This window comes from Anabrus simplex, chromosome 1, assembly GCF_040414725.1.
Source record: "Anabrus simplex isolate iqAnaSimp1 chromosome 1, ASM4041472v1, whole genome shotgun sequence".
NCBI lineage: Eukaryota > Metazoa > Arthropoda > Insecta > Orthoptera > Tettigoniidae > Anabrus > Anabrus simplex.
In genome coordinates, this window is record NC_090265.1 from 1,079,360,599 (window position 1) to 1,079,388,465 (window position 27,867).

At 38.2% G+C, this 27,867-nt stretch overlaps 1 protein-coding gene across 1 annotated transcript in view; it reads right to left on the minus strand.

Annotated features, from left to right (window-relative positions):
• Window positions 1–739: 739 nt before the first annotated feature.
• The window catches only part of LOC136858065 (microtubule-associated protein futsch), a 335,767-nt gene continuing 308,639 nt past the window's right edge, over window positions 740–27,867 (minus strand). The window contains exons 14-15 of the mRNA XM_068225267.1: window positions 20,252–20,429; window positions 740–3,092 (exon numbers count right to left, since the gene is read on the minus strand). Coding sequence (XP_068081368.1) covers window positions 2,935–3,092; window positions 20,252–20,429 — 336 coding nt within the window. The 3' untranslated portion in view covers window positions 740–2,934. The remainder of the gene's footprint in view (window positions 3,093–20,251; window positions 20,430–27,867) is intronic.

The window sequence follows — 27,867 nt, forward strand, 5'->3', positions numbered from 1 at the left end:
ATTTCAGATGATGACAGATTCAGTACTTTGAAGCATGATCACATGAAATGTTTAAAGTAATTCCATCGGGCAATTAGGGTCACGGAGACGTTTGGATGTCACTGAAGACACTGTTTCTGAAAGGCCTTTTCTAATGAAAGACATAAAGAAGCTTCTTCAATACGACAATCTGAAACCATTAACGATTCCCTATATATGAAAGGGCATTACAAAGATTCTATGGATTCTTTTGTCCCATCTACCATACCAACAGTATTTGGTTCTATCAGAACAAAATACGTATTCCTTCGAGAAAGGGCAGAAATAATTAGATGATGATGATGTTGCTACCACCTAAATAAACTAAGTTGCAAGAAAGAACTACTGAGAGGTATGATGGCAGCGTAAAAGCTCTTATGTTACATTCCAAAAATGAACTTATAGGAGTACTGTGTTTACAGTAGTTAAGAAGTATTTGTGTAATAAAGATATATATTTGGAATATTAATAAAGTTAGTTGTGTATATAAACGATAGTTACATTATTTTGTGGCTGGATCTTATATTTTAGCGGCAAGTGTCCACTTTGTCAACAAATATGGTAGAGATATGATCTGAAATTATTTTGGAAGCTGAAACAGATGGAAATAATTTCACTAATTTCACTGAAACTGTTGATTGTGCTTAATGTGTGTTTTAGACCTTTTGAAAGAGACCAGAAAATAATTTGGAAAATTTTAAACATACATTTATGCAAAAAAAAAAAAAAAAAAAAAGTGTACTAATAGAAATAACTAGTATCTCATTTCTAAATTAAAGTAATTTTGCAGACAAGTATTGATATTTCAATTTCATATTAAGTTTAGAGTTACCCAAGTTGTTTGCTCTTTAATCACAAATATGTTTGTATAAATGCATCTGGACTAAAAATTATCGCACATACATACCACACAGAGCAACTTAATAGTTCAAGTCAGATGAAATATGGAGGGAAATAAGTGGGACCTTCTCCTTCCTCCTCCATTTTTTAAACAGTTATAGTACATATAATGCAAATGAGAACATTTTTATTATTCTGCACAAGTGAAGAAGCTGTGAATATATTTAAACAAATGAAGTGGCTAAATGTTTATTATCTGTTATTCTTTAATGAAGATCAAACTGTTATCAACAACAGCTAGGTATCCTGTCTATGGTACCTTTCTTGAAAGTTCTTTTAAAAGTAAAAATCAATTACATGGCAACTTAGGTACCAAATTTCACAATGAAAACGGCACCACCAAGCAATGGTAACAATAGCCAGGCAAATTAATCCAATTTTTTCTTGATAGTCACATGAAGTGTCACCACAATTCTTTAATTTGGTAACATTAAAAGAGAGATGTAATTTTTCCACTTTATCAAAATTCAGCATCCCTCAGCCAGAATTCAACTTCTAATCTTAAGAACATAACGTAACTTCTGAATCTCAAAGCAGCCAAGACAACATCTACATAGAGCTGACCAATGAAATATTATTTATAAATAAGTTCCTCACACTTAAAGTGACTGATATTACTACTTGTCTGCAGTATTCCCACATAATATTAACATCATTCTATTTTTGTACATTTTTGGGGTTAAATACAATATCAACATGCCTGGAGTATACAGAATGAGAACAAATCATAATAAAATGGAAAGCAGGTGAAGGGATGAATTCAGAACTTCCCAAGGAGCAAAGTGTTGGTAACTGAAGTCTAGATGCTTATGTCTACTTCAAAGAATATTCCAAATGGGTCACTAAGGGACCTGACAAAAAGACAAACCCTAACACAGTATGCAGTCATGATCCAAGAAACCATTACCAGCCACACATCTTCAAATTATAAAAAAGTCTGTTAAATATTCTCTATAAAACACACATTGTATGACTTTCTCACCATATTTCACAATGCAAAAAATACAAAGACAACTAAATGAAATACCAAATTTTTCATTGAGTATAAGTTTGATTCTTTTTTTACATAATTAGGCTTTTCCTTCCACCACTCTTGAAGATCAAATCTTCTCCCATTATATTTAACAATGAAAAGTAAATCACTTTGGTAAGGAAAGCAGCAATTTACAGTGATTTGTAGTGTATATCCCTTTTAATTATGTTCAAAGCATGCTGTCCTTATAAAAATATATACTCTCGTTTAATGAAATGATAGTGATTTTAGAAGTACACAGTTTGTACATACAGTGCAACTTCTTAAGACCATTAAAGCAAACAGAGGAAGAAAAAAACAAAAATGCATTTAATACATTTTTGTACTAAGATAAATCAAAAGAATCAAAATTGCACATGAGGAAAGCATAAAAACATTAAGAATCTTCAATTTTAAAGAATTTAATATAGCAGTGGAAAAGCACACGATAACTGACAACTGAATTTCCATCATCAAAACATAATGGGAAAGATTAGCAATGTTACTGGTTTAAGGTATGTTACAACCATTCTCTGAATATGGTAATATAAAATAGTGTACTAAAATCCACCAGTCACAATGTAAAGGACATCCACACATTTCTGTGAGGAATGAAGGCAATTATGTTTTCACACAGATGTGACTAAAGGAAACTGAAAAGAAATGTTTGAAAGACACAATGTACATTAAATACACTCTCTGCTACGTTACTTAGGACAATTCCTCCATTCATCTGCTGATAATACAGCCTCAATGACTCATTTACAGCAAATTATAAGGCCTAAAATTGTCATTTACAGTAAATTAATTGGCCTAAAATTGATATAACTCATAAAACAGAGTCAACATAATAAAACATATTATATACAAAACTTTCATAAATTCAATAGAATCACAATATGTGTGTGATAATGTATGTCACAGAACCAGGAAGGTTTAATTCCTGTTACTGTCACACCTACACTGAGGTTAATATTGCATACAGTAACAGAGTCTCTTTTCTGCTACTGACACTCTCTCTTGAACACATGGGGAGTGGACGAAGGGGGAGGAGGCGGTGGTGGTGGGGCAAACTGCACTGTTGTGGTGTGCGTGGTGGTGGTCGTAAGGTGATGTTGCTGGTATAGAGGTGTGTACATGGTGCCATCAACACCTGGAACCACTGAAACAGACAACACAAAAATTATCTTTAATTACATGTCCTCCTTTCCATTAATGTAATGCAATAAGGTATTCTGAATATCAATACAGCAATAGTGATTGTAAAACAAAGTTAGGATGGAAGCCTAGTTTACACATAAGACTGGCTTAAACCTTCAAATTTTCCATATTCACGGAAATGGAAGTAAAACTCATTTGATGACAATTTATACAATAATATGCTAACGTACCTTCTAAGTAACTCAAAAGTATATTTCCAAGATAAGCGATGCATACTGCTCAAAAATCTTTTTCCACGAATAGGTAAGAATGTACTGTATGTGCTGCTTCGGACCTCCTACTAACTCTTTCATTGTCTTAGTTAAGACTACCCTGCTTTCTTCACAGTGTTCTAAAACTCATTCACATAAACAAGAAATACATAGATAGAAAATTAATGTTCTTAAAAACTGTAAAAGTCATTCAAAAAAATTATTCGAAGAACTCCAGTTCCACCTGATTAACTTCATTATTAGGTATCCGTGTTGAAGCTATCTAATTAAAGTTGAGAACTTTCCATCTTTCAATGCATGTAATTTATAATATTGTCATAGATGGCACTTAAATCATTTCCTATTAAGAAACATCTTTAGCTTAGTAACATATAAACTGACAAGATACATAACAAATTCAAAACACATGTAATGAATAGTTAAAAAGTTTGTAAAATTATGTAATGTTCTGTGGTGGATGTATTCTTCTTCTTCTTCTTATGAAGAACACTATGTCTTTACAATGCGCTATTCTACTTGCAGGCGATTGATAGCTTTAAAACTTTAAGCAGTGTACTGTACAATGTGTATTTTCCTTGTTGAAAAGTGGACTACAAGGCAGGGGAAACTCCTCGATTGAAAAATGTAGCTCAATATGGATATCCTGAATTATATGACTCTCATAATAAGATGTTATGGGAGTCTAACCAGGGGAAAAAAAAAGAAGGTAAGAAACAGAACAGTGTATTTAGTAAAATTGAATAACTTTGATCACATAAATGAATTCTAAGATCTCAAGCACTCATTTCCTCGCTGGTCCCTTTAGAATGTGTGCTGTCTTGCTTTGCCGCTGACTGATTTAACGTCAGGTGGATGATCATGTGCAGGCGCGGAGGGTGTGGCAAGAACAGGACGAAAAATGCTATAATACGGGAAGTGTACTGTTGGAGGTCTGTATCACTGGTAGATCTTTCTGCATTTGTTTTTTGTGATGTTATTGCTAAAATTTAATCTAATAATATGTTTGTGCTGTCTGTAATTTCATTTACGTTATATTTAGGATTCGATTTCTGATCTATTTCAATATAAACTGTTTCGAGTATGTTCATCTGGGCACCTTCACTTGCTGTGTGTAGGATGTTAAATCTTGGTCTATTTTAGTAAACATGTGGTGAAAGTCATTCATATGTGTACTCATCGCCGAATATCTATTGTATTTTTTTTCATTTGTATGCTCAAGGTAAAGTTTCATGAAGTTTCTTCTGGTTTGACCTATATAAGTTCTTCGCATTGCGCACATTTTGATTTGTAATTCACCCCCCCCCCCCCCGAATTTATATATCTACTGTTTGTGTAATACTACGCCAATTGTATATTATTTGACTATTGGTGTTATTTGTTCGGAATGCTATTTCACAGTTGTGTTTTCTGAAAATAGTGATTTGATAAATATTATTATTGTTAAGGGTGAAGGTTTTCTTGTAAGTCTTGTTTGTGGCTTAATTTTTATTTTGTTGATTAAGATATTCTGTCTATGTAGTTTATAGCGAAACCATTATCAGTACCTATTTCATAAATAATATTTCTTTCGAGATATTTTAGGTTTTATAGGCTCTATTAATCATATTGTGGAAAGTAGCACTTTTATGAATTCCTAGATGGTATGAATCTCTGCATATGGTATTGTTAGTTTGGGTTGGTTTTCTATAAATTTTGTATGCCAAGTGATCTTTGTTCCTATCTATTGTAAGGTCTAAAGAACTGTTGTTACGTTTTTGGTTTATTACCACAAATTTTTTTTTACAAGTTGCTTTAAGTCACACCGACACAGATAGGTCTTATGACGACGATGGGACAGGAAAGGGCTGGAGTCAGAAGGAATTGGCCTTGGCCTTAATACAGGTGTGAATTGCCTGGTGTGAAAATGGGAAAACATGGAAAACCATCTTCAGGGTTGCCGAGAGTGGGGTTCGAACCCACTTTCTCCTGAATACTGGATATTGGCTGCACTTAACCGAGAGCAGCTATCGAGCTCGGTACGAAAATATCGTAGACAAATCTATGCCATAATTAGAGTTTTCTGATGTTCCCTTCTAATCAATACTACCCTGTATATATGTTGTAAAATTTATTTATTTAATAGTGTATCAACATCTTTATCATGAGTAGGGTTCGGATATTTAGGACAAGTCATATGTTTTCTTTGTTTCTATTTTCTTGCCTGATTGGATTTTGGTGCCAATCAGGTGATTATCGTCACAATTAACTAATTTTTGTTTGTCATACAAATGCATATTTTGGCTATTTTTTTACCATAAGGTCATATTTTGAGCTATTTTTGTAGAAATGTAATATTTCGGCAGTTTGGCAACAGCTGTAGATGTGCAAAATTACCGTCAACTTTCCGAATGAACTATTATTCACAAAACTGCTTTTCCATATCACATCTGTAGTTAATACAAGTGGAATACTCTGCCTCTTCCATCAAGATTGCGCAGGAATGTTTTTCGAACAGTTTGTCAGAAAGTCTGGCATATATTAAGTCAAACTTTTGAATAATTTCGAGGGCAATTACTTGTTTAAAAGCTGCTAGCTTAGAAATTCATGCAAGTGTTGAAATTGTGAGAAGTGTTGAACTTTTAGCACAACGATCACATAGAATAGTTGGTGTCAGTGTAAAATGGAAACTTCAAAACATGCGTAATCGAAGTGAAGGTTTTCGCTGTGTGGCAAGATAAATGATGTTCTTAGAGGATAAGGTACCAGTACATTTCAAGATGAGTGCATACTCGACAGCAGTGATTTAATATTACTTAAATATGCAAAAATAATGTCTTGTAACATAGAAAGGAGCTTCTCTTCTTACAAGAATTGTTAAGTGATAATCTGAGGTCTTTTGTGCCTCATGCTTTGAAGATGAATCTTGTTATACACTTCAACACCACCCACGGAGATGAATGAAAAAGTTATGCGAGTCTGCACTATTTGCCCGGTCGCCCTACCATAATGTATCGAAAGACGTCCACTTAATTTGTTTCGTGGTGCTCTATTTAAACTTTAACGCATTTGAGTAATATAATGTAATCTGGGTTTAAACATTCCAAAATATTTTTTAAAAAATAAATTGATTTCTACTTTTCTCGTATTTCAAACCTCCAATGAAAGGTGCAAACATGTTTTGTCTTTTAAAATGTTGTGTGATCAGATAATATTAGCGAACTTAGTACTTTACAGGTATGTATTTACAAATGTTTGGTAAATGAATCGAGGACAATAGACTGTGAATAACTGCTAAACATGTATATTCAGAAAATTGATATAAAAGTAAGAATAAAGAATTTAGTTAACAAATATATCAAAGGAATTGCCGTTTCGATTTATAACTTATTTTAAAATGGCCATATTTAGATTAATGGTTTTCGGGTCTTATTTTGTAATTTTTCAGTCATGTTTAGTCACTTTTGTGGTAATATTTTGTCACTTTTGAGGTCATATTTACTTAATTGGGCTTTAGGTCTTAAACATCCGAGCCCTAATCATGAGGATGATCCATGGATTGAAACTAGCATTGCAATTTAGATGTAAATAAATAAATAAATTTTACAACATATATAGTTTTGATTAGGTGGGAACATCAGAAAATTCTGTAATTGTGAGTCGTAAACCATTAATACGGAAAATGAAACTAATCATACATGAAATCTACGCCATAATAAAGACAGCAACTGGGAGTAGTCGTGTGTCGGTATCGCTGTGTCTTTTGTTTATTAGTAGTGTTCAAATATAGTATCATGTCCGTTCGAGTTTGCCTCCAGGATCAAAACGTGCTAGACTTCGACGCGAAATATGAAAAACGGGAAAATGTTCTTGTGAATGGCTCAGAACTTCGTATTTCATCCCACGTGCTGAATTTAAATGGAACTATGTATCTGGTGACATCACAACCAGGCGTCCAGTCTGCGAGAAGACAACAGACGAACTCTAGCACGAAGATATCTGGTTCAGTGATTTGTGTTCTTCTATGGGCTTTGTCCGGTGATATACAACCGAACCCAGGACCGTAGCATGACAGTGGTATGAATTTCTTGTACCAAAATGTAGGGAGCATGTGTAATTCTTTGACAGACTTTAACCTTGCTTTCAGTGATGCCAGCAAAGATTGTATTTGTATAGTTGAAAGTTGGTTAAATGATTCTGTTTGGCAATGAACTGTGTGTTTCATCAAGGCAGACATCAGGTCCATACTAGCAAAGTGAGAGGGGGAGGGATTATGGTTGCTGTAAAATCTGCTCTAGGGCAAGTTTCCCAGCTAGAGCTAGCGGGAGACTGGGAGTGCCTCGTGATCAAGGCTACCCCAAGACCAAAAAGGGCTGTGTTTGTAGTGTGTTGCTACTTGCTGCTGGACGAAGTGACTGCTAGGATAGTATCTATGAGCAACACTGGGCAACATCACAGCTGTTTTAAACCTACAGGATATTCTTGTAGTTTATGGAAACTTTAACATCAGGCATCTGGCTTGGAATTCTGGTCCTGTTATAAAACAAAGATGTGCGGAAGTCTTCTTACTCCTTGAAGTCATCAGTGAATTCGGACTCAAGCAAATGTGTCACTTCCCAACAAGAAACGAGAACTTCCTGGACCTTGTTCTAAAAATTGGCTTTACGTTGCACCGACACAGATAGGTTCCTATGGCGATGAAGAGATAGGAAAGGCCTAGAATTGGGAAGGACGCTACCATGGCCTTAATTAAGGTACAGCCCCAGCATTTGACTGGTGTGAAAATGGGAAACCACGGAAAACCAACTTGAGGGCTGCCGACAGTGGGGTTTGAACCCACCATCTCCCGGATGCAAGCTCACAGCCGTGCGTTCCAAACCGCACGGCCAACTCGCCTGGTGGACCTTGTTCTAATCTTGGAACAATACTATGGGGACACTTGGACTGCTTTGAGACAGAAAAGGTAATTACATCCGACCATCGAGCTGTAGAATTCACTTTATCTTAACTGTGAGTTATGCGTCCTGTACCGCAGAGGAAGTTAATATTCGCATGGACTAAGGTTGATTTTTGTCAAATGAGATATCTCCTTTTGTTGCATCCTTGTAATTTAATCGAAGATTCCTCCCCCATCGATGAGGCATTAACCCTTTTTTACGACCTCCTTCGTGCTGTAATAAATGACACTCTACCGCCCCGAGCAGTTAGCAAGCAGAAGTACTCATGCTGGTACGACACAAAGGTAATAGATAAATTAAAAGAAAAGGAGAGGGTAAGAAGGAAGTTAAAAAAAAAAAAAGGGCCATATTAGTGATAAAGTGCAATTTTCGACCATACGCGGTGAATTTACGAGTCTTCAGCTCAAAAAATACAGAAACTATATAACTTCAATGGAATCGAAATCATCTGCCAACCCAAAGTGTTTCTGGAATTTTGTGAACAACATTTTTTTCTTTTGCAAGTTGCTTTACATTGCACCGACACAGTTAGGTCTTATGGCGACAATGGGACAGGAGAGGGCTAGAAGCAGGAAGGAAATGGCCGTGGCCTTATTTAAGGTACAGCTCCAGCATTTGCCTGGTGTGAAAATGGGAAACCACAGAAAACCATCTTCAGGGCTGCCGACAGTGGGGTTCGAACCGAATATCTTTCGAATACTGGATACTGGCCGCACTTAAGCAACTGCAGCTATCAAGCTCGGTTTGTGAACAACAAACGGAGGTCATCTCACCTGCCATCTACTATGCTTCAGGACGAAAAAGATTTACAGGATAAAAGGAGCATCTTGGACAGTTTTGCAGATAGGTTTGAAAAGTATCACTCACCTGCCACAAAGTGTAATGTGTCCACTTTGTCCATGCGTGATATAAGCCTAATCTCAATAGTGACCTCTCCATCAGATGTACCTTCAATTCTTGCATCTTTAGATACCACCAAATCATTTGGTCCGGGTGACGTATCCACAGTAGTTTTTAAAAAACGTGCATCTGAGCTATGTAGGCCACTTAGCATCATAACAAATATGTCATTCTTGTCAGGGTATTTTCTGTGCGAGTGGAAGAAAGGTTACGTCATACCAGTGTTCAAGAAAGGAGACAAAATGGTGTCTGATAACTATAGGCCTGTTGTGTTATTGTCCCTCATTTCAAAGGTGGCAGAAAAGATCGTGTATAATAGATTGTAAATGCTCTACCGTGTCCAATATGGTAGTGTATATCAATTTCATTTCAGAATCTCTGGACAGGAGGCAACAAGTGGGTGTTGTTTACATGGATTTCTCCAAAGCCGTTGATTCAGTTCAACACGATTCTCTACTCATCAAATTGTCAGCATATGGGATAGGAGGAAGTGCTCTGGCCCTGTTTCATAAAACTAACTAATAGTATTAGAACTCATAAAAATAATTATTAGTTAACCAAATTCTGTTTCATAAAGATTTACACATGACTAATAAAATATCTTAACTAATAATATTAGTCTACCAGTCAGCTGATACAAATGGAGGTTAGAATCAGTCTGTTGCATATGTTCTTGGTTTGGGTTTGTTCCTAGCAGTAGGCTAATGCTTGACTACAACCGACTATTAATCCACACGTTCGAGAGGCTCTCTCGATATTTTCGTTTTGTGACTCTGATGCATATGAGAATGGATAAAAGTGAAAATAATGTGAGAGAAAAAGTTTCAAAGCCATTGAGTTAAAGCGTCAACTATTCGCAGCCTTTTGCACACTATAACCCTCCTTGTTCCTTTTTTATTTTATGTGCTCTTAAAAATCTTTGTTGAGATGGACTAGCAAAAATCTTGGTCTACTACCCCCTGTTGGTGGGAGCAGTAGAATAACAGACATGGTACCCCCTACCTGTTGTAAGACGACTAAAATGGGTCCCAGGGCTCAACTTGGAAGCGTGGGTTGGCGACCACAGGGCACTGAGATGAGTCCTGCCATTGCTTCAACTTACTTCTGCCAGGCTCCTTACTTTTGCCTACCCTTCCAACCTCCCTTGATCAACTCTTGTTCTTTTCTGACCCTGACGGTATTAGGTTGTGAGGCTGAGAGAGTCTTTCATTTTCACGCCCTTCGTGGCCCTTTTCTTTCTTTGGCCGATACTTTATTTTTCGAAATGTCGGATCCTTTCCATTTTTCTATCTGATTAGTGTTCTTATAGAAGATGGTTGCCCAGTTGTAGCCTACTTCCTCTTAAAACAATAATCATCACCACCATCATCTTGGTTTACTGGTGATATAAGCCAAGATTTTAAAGGATAGCTGGAGTGTCCGAGCAGAACTGCACTAGAGAAACACAATGATACTGTGTATCCCTACCAACCTGTGGAGTGCAATGTGAAGGTGCTATGCTTCATTCCTTGCAGTGAAATGTTCTATTACCAATCCTAACAAGCAAATACTCTCTGTAATCTAACCTAAATTTCCCATTGTATTAATATGTTTGTTACATGCCAGTACAGGCTGTTTTTGACGTAACATTTATTGAATGGTGAATAACTACACTCGTTCTTCATCGCTATTTGAATCAGAGTCACCATTTCAGTGACCACGATTTTATGCCAAAATATTAAAATACCACTCACTTTGGTTTCACTAATAATATGAGTAACTTTTATTAGTCACGTTGTCTATGAAACAATTTACGAATTATTAATATTATTAATTAATAATTAATGTTATTTGTTTTACGTCCCACTAACTACTTTTTAAGGTCTTCGGAGACGCCGAGGTGCCGGAATTTAGTCCCGCAGGAGTTCTTTTACGTGCCAGTAAATCTACCGACACGGGGCTGTCGTATTTGAGCACCTTCAAATACTACTGGACTGAGCCAGGATCGAACCTGCCAAGTTGGGGTTAGAAGGCCAACGCCTTAACCGTCTGAGCCACTCAGCCCGGCACTAATATTATTACTAATAACTCTATGAAACATAATACTAACATTATCAGTTAATTTTACTGGTTTCTTAGTAATAATATTAGTGAAAGATGTTTTATGAAACAGGGCTCTGCAGTGGATTAGCTATTTCACTAATAGGGTTTACGTAGAAAAATCTGATGGTATAATGTCAAAGCTGTACCACCCTACTTACGGTGTCCCTCAAGGGTCTTTACTGGGCCCTCTTTTCTTTGTCACATTTATAAATGATATACCGTAACAACATTTATACAACACAGTAATCGTCTTCTCTATGCTGACGATCTAAAGATCTTCAAGGTGATAAATATGAGTTGGACTGTTAAGTTGCTACAATCTGACTTAAACCTCCTGAGTAACTGGTATAAAAGGTGGCTACTTGGTTTGAATACTTCAAAATGCAATGCTATTACATTTTCACGTGAGTTGGAAGTAAATTACTCTTACCATTTATGAAATTTTCAAATAGCTTGTGTGAATGTACGTAATAAATGATCTTGGTGTGACACTTTCAAACTGTTATGGTCTTTCTTCCAAGAAACATTTAGACAAGATTTCTAAGAAAGTGCTTAAATTACTTTTTTCCTTTTTTTTTTAAAGAATTTGCTTTACATCGCACCGACACAGATAGGTCTTATGGCGATGTTGAAATAGGAAAGGCCTAGGAGCGGGAAGGAAGCGGCCATAGCCTTAATTGAGGTACAGCCCCAGCATTTGCCTGGTGTGAAAATGGGAAACCGTGGAAAACCATCTTCAGGGCTCCCGACAGTGGGGTTCGAACTCACTATCTCCCGGATGCAAGTTTACAGCAGCGTGCCCCTAACTGCACAGCCAACTCACCCGGTTTTAAATTACTTAGATTTCTGAACTAAACTGTGCCGAGGTGTGGCTACCTACGCAGCAGTATTTAATACAAAACTTGGAAAGAGTCCAAATAAGTTTCTTAAAATGGATCAGCTACAAAGGTTTGGCTACTTCTCTCTCTTCAACCGGTTACGAGTCTTTTTGTGAGACTATGAGTATAAGGACTTTGCACCCGTGCCGCAGATGTGCCCCACTTTCTTCATAAGTGTCCGACAAGTAGAGTGGATTGCTCAACATTATTGGAGTTGATTCCATTACATGCTCCTCGTCGCAATACTAGGCAAAGGTATATTTTTCATCTGCCTGAAGTGAGAACTGTAGCTCGGGCAAACTCATCGCTGCTGAGGGCACTAACACCACTGAATGAGGTGGGTGAATCAGTGGACCTTTTTCACTCACCCTAGTCTAAAATTAGACATGCCCTAATGATCTCCTGAATGTAAATATGAAAATGTATATGTTTCTAGATGTAGTTTAATCATGACAATTATTTAAGGAGGTTCATTTTTATTTATGTACTTATTTATTTATTTAAGGTGTTGTAAATATGTATATATATATATATAGGTCCCTAGGTATAGTTTAAACTTGGTTATTATTTTAGGAAATTAGTGTTATTTATATAACGTGTATTTGTTTTATACTATGTTTTATTGAATCATGTGTAATTGGGCAAATAACCTGTTATGATAAATAAATCCATTATTCTATCTCTTTTCTGTTGTTTAACACTGTTTTTCTCAATACTCATTATCATCAGCATTTTCATTTCCACTTGTCCAGCTCCTGCCAGGTCGGTGTGTAGATGGTTGGCTCTCCTTCTACCATTCCTCTTCAATAACTACTCCAGTTCAGCCTTCTTTTCCTTATACTATCTATCTTGCCCTCCTTCTTCTATCTTAGCCTCCAACACTTGGTTTTGGTATCCTTCCCTCTTCCATCCTCACAAACATGTTCAAACCATCTCAATTTATTCTTCTCCATCCTGTCACCCACTTTTTCTACTCCTACTTCTTTTCTGACCTCAACATTTCTTACTCTGTCTCTCCTTGTTTTTCATACCTATACTCCTCAGGAACTTCAGTCTCACTGGCCTGAATTTTACTCTCATCTCTTGCTGTCAAAGTCTCTGATGCATACATTAATACTGCATAGGAGCTTCCACCCCAGGTTCCTTACATTCTGGTAGAATGTATTTCCCACTTGTACCCTTCTCTCTATCCAGCCTTGCATCTTGCATTATTTCACTTCCCAAATATTGGAAGCATTCAATCACAACGTTTTGTGCCCTGATACTAACCATTCCTTCTTTCTCCTATTGTCATCACCACTGTTTAGCTCTTCTCCATGCTGATTTTCGTACTATATTTCTCAATATTGATGACAACCATTCTTCATGAGAGGTTTCGATCTTGGCTTTTATTTCCTGATGTACCTGGTCATATCACTGTTGGTTACTATTCTTTTACTTCCATTTCATCCGTTAAGTCCAGAATTTCATCCGTCATCCATGGCTGTTTCTTCCTCCTTATTCATGCTCCCAAATGCTTTGTGTCTGTCATGATGAACACTTGCTTCACACTTGCCCATAACTCCTTGTTCTTCATTCGCTTTGGCCCTTCTGCAAGATCAACCCCAACTGCGGCAAATCTCAGCCTCTTTGATCTTGTTTATATCGGGTGGTTCATCAGCCCCTTGTGATTTATTTTATGCATCCTGCCATGTTTACTACAATTCTGAAATACATCGGTCCCTCCTGCTAAACCATGGTAATATAATGAGATGTGTAGTTACAGGTTAAACACCAGCAGGAATTTTGAGTGCCACTATTAATTCAATGTGGGCCCCCCAAATAAACCAAACCAAACCAAACCAAACCAAACCAAACCAAACCAAACCAAACCAAACCAAACCAAACCAAACCCCATGGCACTACAGCCCTTGAAGGGCCTTGGCCTACCAAGCGACGACCGCTGCTCAGCCCGAAGGCCTGCAGATTACGAGGTCTTGTGTGGCCAGCACGACGAATCCTCTCAGCCGTTATTCTTGGCTTTCTAGACGCGGGCCGCTATCTCACCAACAGATAGCTCCTCAATTGTAATCACGTAGGCTGAGTGGACCTCGAACCAGCCCTCAGGTCCAGGTAAAAATCCCTGACCTGGCCAGGAATCGAACCCGGGGCCTCCGGGTGAGAGGCAAGCACGCCACCCCTACACCATGGGGCCGGCCGGCTCCCCAAATGAACCCATATGCAAAGAATATTGTCCTTACAACAGGAGGTGCACATACAGACCAGGAACAGGTATTGTACAGGCTGAAAACAGTGCGCCGCATGTCAAGCCTTGCAACAGCTCACTCGACAGGGGTGCAGTGGGAGTTGCGATAGTGGATGGTGCTCGAAGGCTCAAATCCCACGCAAGTATTTTTTTTTTACAGCCAGTTGACTGGTGTTTGCATACTTAATAGTTTCTACAAACTGATTTGTTTATTTAGCACTGAAAAGGGCCATTAGCATGGAGCAATATGGATGGAGCTGGGCTAAAGAAGCTAGGAAACATGTGACATGATTTCAGTTACATACATCTTTTAACACAGCACCTCCTTGAATTGATGATTTCCGTAAGCGATAGAGAACTGCACACGATGTTGTAAAGACCATCTGGCACATTACAACATCTCCGGCATAACAGATCAGCATGCCTCGGTGATGAGCTGTCTAAGGTGACCAGGATTGTTTTTTTGACTCCTGTGCATACACCATTTGTTTAATATGGTCCCACAAAATAAATCCAGGGTGATCTGACAGGCATGCTGATCTGAATTAATAGTGGCTGGTGTTTAGCCTGTAACCACACATCTCATTATATTACTAAGGTTTAGCGGGAGGGACCGATGTATTTCAGAATTGTAGTAAACATGGCAGGATGCATAAAACTAAATCGCAAGGCGCTGATGAACCATCCGGTATAAACAAGATCAAAGAGACTGAGATTTACCGCAGTTGGGGTTGATCTTGCAGAAGGGCCGAAGGGAATGAAGAACAAGGAGTTATGGGCAAGTGTGAAGCAAGTGTTCATCACAACAGACACAAAGCATTTGGCAGCATGGATAAGGAGGAAGAAACAGCCATGGATGGTGGATGTAATTCTGCACTTACGGATGAGATGGAAATAGAAGAATCGTAACCAACAGTGATATGACCAGGTACAACAGAACATAAAAGCCAAGATCAAAGCCGCTCATGAAGAATGGTTGTCATCAAAGTGTATGGAGACTGAAGAACTACAAAAGACATGACAACTTCAACCTGCACAAGAAGATTGAATGGATGTTGGGAATGAATACAAAGTGTGGCACCAACATGCTGGTTGACAAGAACAACCGGCTGGTAACGGGCACAGCTGACAAGCTGAAACTATGGAAGGTATACATTGAACAGCTATTTCAGGTTGCCAGACCAGAGTAGAATCAATAAATTTGACCATTTTTGGTCTTGAATTGGTCCATGAATTTTACAATAAATATTGACAGGGTGGACCCAACAACAAACCATGGTATTTTTCAAGACCAGAGCAGCATGGTGTGGTTGAAGCATACACTAGTCCAGACATCTTGGAGGAGGAGAAGTAACGAGTTGTTCGACAATTGAAAAGTGGTAATGCTGCAGGGTTGGATCAGGTGTATGCCGAAATCCTAAAGCTGGTGGACAACGACGGCACTGACAGACTTTTTCAACGTAGTGTAAAGAACCAGCATAATTCCGAACGAATGGCTTAAGTCCATCTTTGTCACTCTACCAAAGAAGACCAACACACAGCAATGCGAGGAAACCCATAAAATCAGCTTGATGAGCCATGTTTTGAAGATATTTCTGAAGATCATTCACAGCAGAATCTATGCTAGATGCGAGGGGACACAGAAATGCAATTTAGTTTCAGGAATAGATTTGAGACGCGGGATGCACTGTACTGCATACAGGTCCTGGTACAGTGTTGCCAGGATGTGAAAAAGGAAGTGTACGTAGGTTTTATCAATAACGAAAAGGCATTTGATAAAGTACAACACGTTGACTGCTAGAAGTGCTAAGACGATTGGTCTTGCCAGCATAGACACCCGCATCATCACAAATCTGTTTTAAACATTTTTTTCCTTCACAATTTGCTTTACATCGCACCGACACAAATATCGGCGACGATAGGAGAGGAAAGGGCTGGGAGTTGGAAGGGAGTGGCCATGGCCTTAATTAAGGTACAGGCCCATCATCTGCCTGGTGTGAAAATGAGAAACCACGGAAAACCATCTTCAGGGCTGCTGACAGTGGGACTCAAACCCACTATCTCCCGAATGCAAGCTCACAGCTGTGCGCACCTAACCACACGGCCAACTCACTCAGTATCACAAATTAGTACTGGAACCAGAAAGCCACCTGTCTGCTTGTTCTAATTGCGGGCTCAAGGTGAACGTGAGAAACCACCAAGTTCATGATCGTGAGAAAGTGGAGGTCCATCCAGGCTAGATTTCTGCTAGACACCGAGGAGATCAAGCGTGTTTGACAGTACAAGTACCTTGGTTGTATTCTGAATGAACAATGGGAGCTCAGCTAAGAATTCAAGGCAAGAATAGAACATGCGCGAAACACCCTCATTAAAATGAAGAAGGTCCTCACCAACCACAGTCCCAATCTAGATCTGAGGCTGCGAGTGGTCAGGGGCTATTTTATATACTGTATTATATTTCTCACACTACTGTATGGAATGGAAGGCCCTGTGCAAGAAGCTAGAAGACTTCAAAATGTGGGTCTATCAGGGATGGTACGTATCTCGTGGACTGAAAGAGTAAGGAATACTGACGTGATGGAAAGACTAAACAAGAAGACCGAAGTACTTCTTTCCATAAAGAAGAGGAAACTTGATTATTTCAGACACACGATGCAGAATGAAAATTACAGGATCCTACAGTTGGTAATGCAGATCTCAGGACAAGAGACCTGGCTGCAGAAGAATCTGAGGGACTGGTTTGAGATGAGCACAATGTCGCTTTTCCATGTTGCAAACAAAAAAGATTAGAATATCCATGATGACTGCCAACCTTCGATAGAAGATGGCACGACTACTACTACTACTACTACTAGTAGTAGTAGTAGTAGTAGTAGTAGTCTACACATACAATATCTGAACCCTACCATCTTTGCGTGGCACCACAACCATAGGGGGTAAGTTCCTCTACTGGCTTGATTGTCCCTCCTTAATCATCTTGTCCAGCTCTGCTTTAAACTTCATCTCTTAAGGGTTTGCCACGCGACGAGGCAAATGGTTTAGATTTACAAGTCAGCCTGATTGTATAGTCCATTCCTTTCATCATGTCAAGTTTGATAATAAACACGCCGGGGAATCTTCTAATGACATCAAGTCCCACTTCATCTATATTTATGTTGACTAGATTTAATTTTGACAGTGCTTCTCTGCCTAATAGAGGACAGACCTGATTCTGAACTACATATGCATCTTCTAAGGTAAGGTCTGCCTATCCTTATTCCTGAGTAAGACACTGGCCACTCCTTTCACAACAAAAGGTGATTTAGCAACACCTTACAAGTTCCCATCAGTTTTCATTAACTTAACATCAAGTTTAATAGATAAATTAGTGTCTATAACAGTGACATTATTTCAGCAATTTTTATAGGTAGCTTCCAAGACTCGGAGTTCAGTTCCAGTACAGTCAATTCGTCGGATAATCATTCTCTTCCTATTGAGGCTGGCTATCTTATATCCCAAAGAATTACTGTTTCTTTTGTGTATGCCTATAACACTTTACAAAATGGCCCACTTTTTTTTTTTTACAATAATGACATACAGGACTAGCAGAATGGCAAAACTTGTGACTGCTGTTATATCCACAAATAGGACACGTATTCTGCCTAGGAATGTTAGATGGTGACTTATAGCAGCAACATCAGCAGAACTTCCCTTATTTCTAAAAACTTGCTGCTGTTGCTTCAAGCTGTCTTGCCATTTGTACAGCCTTATTAAGATCCAGATTGTCTAATCATTTGTAGTTTTTCCAAAAGAGCCTGATCTAAGACATCTATAATGATCATATCTCTAATTAAACCGCCTCTCAAATTCTCCAACTGACATTGGTCAGCTAACCTATAAAAATCATTAATGAAAGAATCTATAGGTTCCTTTCCTCCATCTGTCTTTTGAGAAATTTAGCTCTTAGATTCACAATATTTGTCTTAAATCCACAAAACTTTTCTAACTCTTCCTTGACCTTGTCATATCTGCTACTATACTGAAGGACTTCGACAGATCTTCACCCTCACCTCCCAAACAATATAATAGCATACTCAATTGTTCCTACTCATCCTTGCACTTCAATCTGGACAAAACTCTAAAATGTTCAAACCTTCGAATTCACCGAGGCCAATCTGACGGCTCTTAAAAGTTAAATATTTCAGGAGAGGAGACTTGGTAACAACTGGTAGCATCCATTTGGCGAGTAGTGGTATCTTCCATTTGATTGAATAGCCAGGTAGGTCATTAAAAATATCACTCATAACACACCTGACACCATGTAATGTTGAGCGTATCAGTTAATGAATTATGGTCTTTTAACATAACTGGTTTATTCCATACTACACACAACCCAACATCAACAACACTAAGATATTTGCTGTAATCAATATATCAATACAAAGAGGTTACATAACACAACATTAAGGTTCTTATTTGTAACTTCTTGAAAAGTATTAACACTGTGTATATCTGCCTGATGTTTCCTCTTTTATTTCCTATTTCCTCCACAAAATTTTGTATTTGTGGTGGAGTCTAGCAGTCATATACTAACTTAAAGCAGGTTTTGTCAGGCCAGTATAATGTGATGCCGTACTAAGGTTTGTAACTAAAACAAATATTAATAAAGTTCTTTGCTGTTATACTTTATGAGAAACCCGTGAAGTGGTAGGACTACAACTGTGAAGCTTCTAAAGTCAATTATATCAACAAATTTGTGCACAGAAATTTGTGGAATAAAAAACATTAGTTTTTAAACTGGTTTTTTCATGCAGAAGCAGGTGGAAAAGAATGCAGGTGTATTCACATTTTAATACAACACGCTTTTTTAAAACTAAATTGAAAAGGTGGACCCAAATAATACATTAATTTACTCTATTGTAAATAGATCTATCGATGTCAAACTACATGCCCATGTGAGGTTATTCCAGACTTTATGGTGGGCAACCAGGTATTACTTAACACTGATAACCAGTGCCCCTATTAAAATTACAGAAAATTTTGTGTTAACTGTGAGTAAGAAGAAAACAGTAGTAATGAAATTGAGTAGAACACCCAGCAAATGTAACCTCAAACTTCATAGAGAGAGAATTGAATGTGTAGAAGCTTCAGCTATCTTGGAAGTATTGTATCAAACCAGGGGAATGCTAAATTGGAAATCCAGAACGGAGTGACAGAAGGTTCCACGTTCTTCTATCAGGTACAAAATCTAGTGTGGGACAAAGCAGTTCCTGTAAAAGCCAAACAAACAATGTTCAAATCTTACCTCCTGCCAATAATGACATATGGGTTGGAGACCTGTGTGTTATTGAAAAGAGACATCAACAAACTGCAAGCATGTGAAATGACATGCAAATGACCTGTACGATGGAAGAAAGACTACGCATTGCACGGTTGAAATAGTTTGGGCATGTGCAAAGGATGGAAGAGACTAGAACTCCCAGACAATACTTGGAAATGGCAGTACCTGGAAGGAGACCTGTTGGACGTCCCAGAAGAAGGTGGCTGGACCAAAATAAATGCAGACCTTATCGAGAAAGGAACAACACTGCAGGATGTGGAAGGAGAGGAACTCTATAATGACAGGAACCGATGGAGGCATATTGTCCACAAAAGTTCTACCTGGCCTGCTGGAAGGATACCCAGATGATGATGACAGAATCGCAAAACAGTCTCCAACATAGTCGACTGAATGTTTGTGTTAAAATGTAATGTGGAAACAGAAAAAAAGTGAACTGAATGAGAAAGCCAGCAGAATAAATCAAAGATATAATGCTGTGTACAAGTGATTTATACAACTATGTTTGAGTGGACTGGTAGTCACTACATACCTGTATACGAAGGAGTGGTGGTTGTATAGGCAAAGCCCGCTGCAGGATATGTTCCTGTATAGTGAGGGGGGAACATAGGTGGAGGAGGTGGAGAGCCTGGAGGAGGAGGGGGGGGAGAAATATCATCGTCGTCATCGTCATCATCTTCCTCCACATTTACTTGACGGATGATCTTCACCTGCAAACAGATAACATTAACAGTGTTTATCTCGGAATGGTGAAAACAATAACACATACTGGAATGATATAAACATAACACTTGTAAGTAAAAACAGTTAAATAATTCAGTATATCATTACCCTCTCCCAGAAAGAAGGTGGAAAACTTCAGAGACTGGATTTTCAAGACACAGTTAGCGAGAACTTATCATCTGGAAGAGTGGTACAGCCTACACTGGGTTGACCTTCTAAGTCTCCATGACCTAGTCAGTTATCTCCTCAGTTGCAGCTTCCTGGAAGATATCCTCACAAAAGTTTCAAGAAAAACAGTCTCCAGAGGTATGCTAGTTTTGGCCCAATGGAAAGAATTTTTTTTTTTTTTTTAAATTTTTTTTTTTTTTTTTTACAATTGGCTTTATGATACAGATGTTGATTCCCATAGGGAACCTGGAATATTTGTCCCGAATGAGTAAATTTATAATACCAATATAAATGGCCCGTTATTGGACGTTATAAATTTTCCAGCTACTCATTCCTGGTTGCCAGCGTTTCGCCCCCATGTGCTAAGTTGGGCTCATCAGTTGGTACTTGGTTTACATTGAGAAACGGAAATGCAAAGATCTTGCAAACAGAATAGGGGAAGACAAACACAAGAAGCTCCTGTATAGTACTGTTAAAAACAAAATCACTTATAGAGGAGTTCACTAGATATTTCAATCACTTACTGAACTGTAATAAAAATGATGACCTACAGATGACCCTCCAAAACCTATAAGAAAGCCCGACCTGGGTGGAAGTAGAGAGAACAATATGGTATTGCAAAATGAAAAACAACAAGTGTGCTGGACTGGATGAGCTCAATGTGGACATGATCCAAAGCCCTTGAAAAGAAAATGCAATCTCAATGATAGAAGGCAAGGCGTGATCATTGCACGTGGTGGAGTGACAAGCTCTGTTCACACAATACATGTGCATATTCCACTGCGATCTTGCAGTTACGATCTATGCTGTTTGCATTTTAACTCATTTCTCCTTGAAGTGGAAGGTTTGAGCTTTTGAATGACATATGCTGATCCCCATTTCAATACAGTGGAACCTTGGATTGCGAGCATAATTAGTTCTGGCAACATGCTTGTGATCCAAAGCACTCGTATATCGAAGCAAGTTTTCCCATAAGAAACAATTGAAACGTGAATGATTCGTCCCCAAAAAAATATTTATTCGCATACCATTTCTAAAACAAAATATAACGTAAAACAAATTAAAGTGCACTTTTCCTTACAATATAATCATTGTTGATGTGAGGGAGATGAGAGATGACATGAGAAGAGTTACTGTGTAGCACGAATTTCACTAACAGAATTACTGCCACCTGTTGGCTCAATGGAATTGTTTTCTTTTTGTGCAACTTTAACGAGGAACCTGTCCAATGACTGTTGCTTTTGCTTCTTTTTGAGGATTTCACGAAAATGTGACATTGCATTTTCACTGAACTAATTCATCGCTCGCAATGCTACAGCCTTATTCGGGTGGTGTCTTTCCACAAAATTTTGCACCGTTTCCCACATTTTGCGCTTCTCCCGAATCTCAGTTGAAGTGAGAGATTCCACTGACTTTTCCTTCTCCTCTTCCCCGGACGAGATCTCCTCCATAACCTCCTCCTGTTGTTCGCGATGCAGGTCCATCAGTTCGTTGGTGGTCAGCTCCTGGCTATGTTCTTCCACCAGCTCTTGAATGTCCATGTCATTCACCTCCAGCCCCATAGTCTTCCCTAAGGACACAATTTCATTGACAATCGGCGGCTCACCAACAATCCCCTCAAAGTCACGTCCAAGAACACAGTCAGGCCACAGCTTTCCCCAAGCGGAAGTGAGAGTTTTCTTGGTGACTCTATCCCAGGCTTTATCGATGTTCTTTAGGCAGTTCTCGATGGGGAAATGATTTCTCCCAAACTCTTGGAGGGTAAGGTTTGTTCCTTCGGTCACTTCGAAGCATCTATGAAATAGTGCTTTGGAGTATAGCTTCTTGAAGTTCGAAATGACTTGCTGATCCATAAGTTGGAGTATTGGAGTAGTGTTGGGAGGGAGGAAATTAACCTTAACGAACTTGAATTCCTCCAGTAAGACGTCCTCACGGCCATAACCAGCATCCCCCTGTGGGTGGGGGCGGTAGAATATCACCCACGGTATCCCCTGCCTGTCGTAAGAGGCGACTAAAAGGGGCCCCAAGGGCTCTGAACTTTGGAGCGTGCGTTGGCAAGCACGGGGCCCTTAGCTGAGTCCTGGCATTGCTTCCACTTACTTGTGCCAGGCTCCTCAGTTTTATCTATCCTATCCGACCTCCCTTGGTCAACTCTTGTTCTTTCCGACCCCGACGCTATTAGGTTTGCGAGGGCTAGGGAGTCTTTCATTTTCACGCCCTTTGTGGCCCTTGTCTTCCTTTGGCCGATATCTTCATTTTTCGAAGTATCGGACCCCTTCCATTTTTTCTCTCTGATTAGTGTTATACAGAGGATGGTTGCCTAGTTGCACTTCCTCTTAAAACAATAATCACCACTACCACCATAACCAGCGAGACTTTGAGCGGCAGATTATTTTCTGAAACTAATTTTATGACCATGGATCTTCTTTCATAGTGAAATAAAATTTTCGCCAAAAGAAGCAATCTGAACATTTGCCCATAGCTTCGAAATATTCATACCATGTTTGTTTCTGTCCGGACCCAAATTGGTTACTTCTTGACATATTTTACAGCCAAGCCTTTTATTTTTCACAATTAACCAGTCATTGTTTTTGCAAGAATCAGCTTTTTGCTGTGAAATCCAACAGTCGGGAAGATTTTCGTTTGCAACCACACGTTCAGTCAAAGTCATAAAGTTAAGGCAAGACATAAATTACTGTATAATAGATAAAATTTATAAAATAAGAGTGTGTTGCTGACATTCGGTGTAAGACAAGTATAGAGTTGAATGATAATGTTTTCTTCTAATATGAAGAATGAAAATGAAAATCCACAGCCTGTTTCCAGTCATTCAACCTGGTCAGGAATGGAATTAATGAAGCCCCCATCTAGCAGCGAGAATAGGACTAATTTGAAGAATGCACTTCTTAAAAGACTAGGTTAAACACAAAATATTAACACTTGGAGAATTCAGTTCTGTTGAAATAAGTGTGGACAGAATAATGTTGATGGGAAAGTGTTTTTCATTTGTTTTCTATATGGATCTTTGAAAAAAGTTGAAAGAACAAAAGCAAAGAAATAAAAGAGAGCTGAGTTGTAAATGGGAGGAGGAAGAGAAGGGAGGTATAGTGTAGGCTAAGGTGGGGCTGAGGGATGTGGAATGGTGGGTGAATGCTGGAGGGAATTTCGATGAAAATGAAAAAGGGGGTTTAGATTACTTAATTTACTTTTATTGACAATAGGAATTAATAAATCAAATAAAGAGTTTGGTTTTTCTGATATTTCATTAAGGTTGAAACTGGGATTGAAGTATTGATCCAGGTGGATTAAATAATTTTCAAAGATACGAACAGAGAGATTTTCATATCTTGATCAATATTCATGAATCTATGGTTTGAGTCCATCATATGTTCTCCCACAGCTGGAAATCTATTATATTTACATGAATTTACATGTTCTAAGTACCTTGTGTCGAAGTCTGGCTGATATAGGTGGATGGACAGCTAATGTATTTAAGCATATAAATATCTGATCTATAGAATTTATTAATATTATTATTAACTGAGTTCATGTTGTGTAGAATTGATGCATTATTATTGTCTGCTTTAAAAGATATTTTTATATCATGTTTTTGGAAAACATTAGAAATCCGGTGTATCTGTGAATTATTAAAAAGTGAAAATGGAAAATAAGGTTTTGTTAGTTTCTTCTTTAGTGAGGGTAGTGGAAAGTTTATGTCTGACTTTATTTATTATTACTTCAATGAAATGTTTATCATATCTGTTGGCCTTGGCTGTGTTTCTGATGGTGTTAAATTCATGTATACGATTTTTTTTAAACATCGGGATATTGAATGCATGATGAACCATGCTGTAGTATGCAGCACATTTGTGGACTTACGGATATAAAGAGTCTTAATGAATGGTGTTTATGGTTTGTGTAGGTTTTCTATAAATTTTGTTGTTAAGGGAATTATGGAGTCTCTTGAGATTGTTCAGTCTAAAAAACTGATTTTATGTTCAGTTTCTGATTCTAGAGGGAATTTCATAAATGGATTAAGTGTGTTTAAGTTTGAAAGGGTGGTGGTGGTGTCAGCTAAGTTCTCATCCATTGTAACTATAGTATCATCTACGTATCTGGCCCAAAATTGAATGTTGTTGCAAATATTAGTTAAAAATTAAATTACATCATATACTTTATCATACGGTTGATAGTGACGCAATTGCGATAACAGGTATAATTGAAAACAATATTCTCTCACCCATGGGTAACTAATGCAGATATCAAACTTGCATTATTATTATTATTATTATTATTATTATTATTATTATTATTACTACTTGTAATGTATAATTATGAAGTGTTTACGTCCATTTAGTGTTAGTATTCGTATTATTATTTACGTAGTTGAATGATCGTATCGTGTGAGGTTATGTCATGAAACATGTGTTGTACATAAACATTTATATCAGTTCAATGAGCAGCCAAAAGGCCTGGAGACTCCTAAAGAAGCTGAGCAGAGATCCAACCATGAGAAACACACATTCTTCTGTTACAGCCAATCAGATTGCCCACCAACTTCTCATGAATGGCAAAATAAAACAAGAAGCCAAAACCCAGAGAGCTTTGTTGAAAGTACCTGCAGGTAGGGATGAAGAAACATCTTAACTCATGCAACATTTCAATTTCACTGAGCTGGAAAATGCAATAATCAAGTGCAAATCAGGTAAAGCTGCAGGTTTGGATGATATGCGAGTTGAGCAAATAAAGAACTTTGGAAGAAACATGAAAGAATGGCTGCTACAGTTTATAATAACTGCCTAGAGATGTCTAAGATACCAAAATTGTGAAGCAAAGCACTTGTAATTGCTGTTCTGAAGCCTGAAAAGGACAACAGAGACCCCAGGAACTACAGACCAATATCTCTCCTGTGCCACCTATATAAGATTTTAGAAAGGATGATACTCAACAGACTCATCCAGACTAATAACAAAAACCTCATTCCACAACAGGCAGGCTTTAGACCAGGCAAGAATGCTGTTGTACAAGTTCTCAACCTCACACAGTACATTGAGGATGGTTTTGAAAATTGACAAATTACAGGGGTAGCTTTCATTGACCTCAGTGCTGCATATGATACAGTGAACCACCGTATACTGTTTCGTAAGATCTTTACACTCACGAAAGATTCAAAACTTACCAGATTGATGTCAACCTTGTTGCAGAACTGCAGGTTTTTTGTTTACTTTCAAGGAAAAAGAAGAAGATGGAGATCACAGAAAAGTGGATTGCCCCAAGGAAGTGTACTGGCTCCACTGCTATTTAATATTTATACCAATGACCAACCACTCCCTAACAAAACAAGAAGTTTCATATATGCAGACGACCTTGCACTAGCCTGTGAGAGTGCAACTTTTGAAGAGGTAGAACTTACTCTTGACAGTGCTCTGAAGGAATTAGGCACATACCAGTATTACAAGACTAACCACCTAATGCCGTATCCATCGAAATCTCTGCTTTATGCTTTCCACCTCAAGAACAGGGGCATCAAGGAAATTACATGTCTCCTGGAATGGAACCCCCAAGGAACATTCTTTCACCCGAAAGTACCTAGGGGTTATGCTGGACTGCTTCCTCACTTTCAGAAAACACTGTTCCAACATCAAACACAAAGTCAGTGCCAGAAACAACATCCTGAGGAAGCTGAAAAGTACAAAGGGGTGCAAAGCCCCAAGTTCTTAAAACCACTGCAATGGCTCTGTGTTACTCTGCTGCACAATACGCATCTCCTGTGTGGTGTAGATCATCCCACGCCAAGACTGTGGGCCCTACGCTGAATGAAGCTTGTAGATTAATCACAGGATGCCTGAAACCTACCGCTGTTGAGAAGCTTGCTGGCGTTGCACCTCCAAGTATTCGTCGAGAAGTCGCTGCCGATCAAGAACTACTGAAGGTTGAGAACGTTGAACCTCACCCGCTGTTTGGTCATCAACAATCTCAATCTAGGCTGAAATCCAGGAAAAGCTTCTTCCAGACATCAAAGCCCTTGAGAGGACCACCAGATAAGGCAAGGCTTTCCTTGCAGAAATCTAAGCAGCAAGAATGGATGGAGCCGTGTGAACAACTTCCGGCTGGCTACAATGAAGACTGGAGTGTTTGAAGGTCCCTTAACCGATTAAGAACTGGTGTCGGCAGGGCTAAGTCCTCAGTTAAGTTATGGGGCTTCACATCAGAGGACAGCAAGTGCGACTGCAGTGAAGAACAGACAGTGAACCATATGTATCAATGTCCTCTCTGCCCATTTTCTTGCTCAGAGCAAGATTTAATGCTTGCTGATGACAACGCCCTAGGTGTGGCTCAGTTTTGGAAAAACACCATCTAGATGTATAGTAAATTTGGTCGATTTCCTTTGTCTGTTAATTTTTGTGAATAGTTTAATTATTATTTTATTTTTAACTGTATGATTAAGTATGCTTCTGACATGAGTAAATAAATAAATAAAATCAGTTCAATTAATGTAAGAACATGTATTATAATTTATTCTTACCTGTACATATAATTTGTAATCCATAATTATTGTGAAAAACACTGTAACTTCTAGAATGGTAATTGACACGAGAACGATTGAGAATATTCTGTATATTGTAATCTGTGTATCAGACACACTAGAATTTTCACGAAGATGTTCTTTGTAATGTAACTTTCTATAAGCCTGGCCAGGCACCTATATAAAGACGATCTTGACGGTGAAGTTAGTTCTTGGTTGGAGAGTTATTGACAGTCAGTTATTGGAAGTTCGTTGCTGGAAGAGAGTTATGGTGTAGCGAGGTTATGCTTGTGATCACGTGTACAACACGCTTTTAAAGCAGTCAACTGTTTTCAAATGTGTTTCAAGGTTGTCATCTCGATGCGCAGTGTTGGCAGTTGTTTTAAATGGTGGTTTGTGATGTGAGTGTTTTGTCTGTGCCAACAGCGATTAATGTTATGTGTATGTTAATTTGTAGATATATGTAAATAAAATAATTACACCAACTGACAGCATCTCATGTGCGTCTTTGTGGATACATTAACTGGCGACCGTGAGACAGGAAGTGTTTACATCCATTTAGTGTTAATATTTGTATTATTATTTACATAGTTGCATGATCATATTGTGTGTGAGGTTATGTCATGAAACATGTGTTGTACATAAACATTTATGTCAGTTCAATTAATGTAAGAATGTGTATTATAATTTATTCTTGTATATATAATTTGTAATCCATAATTGTGAAACAC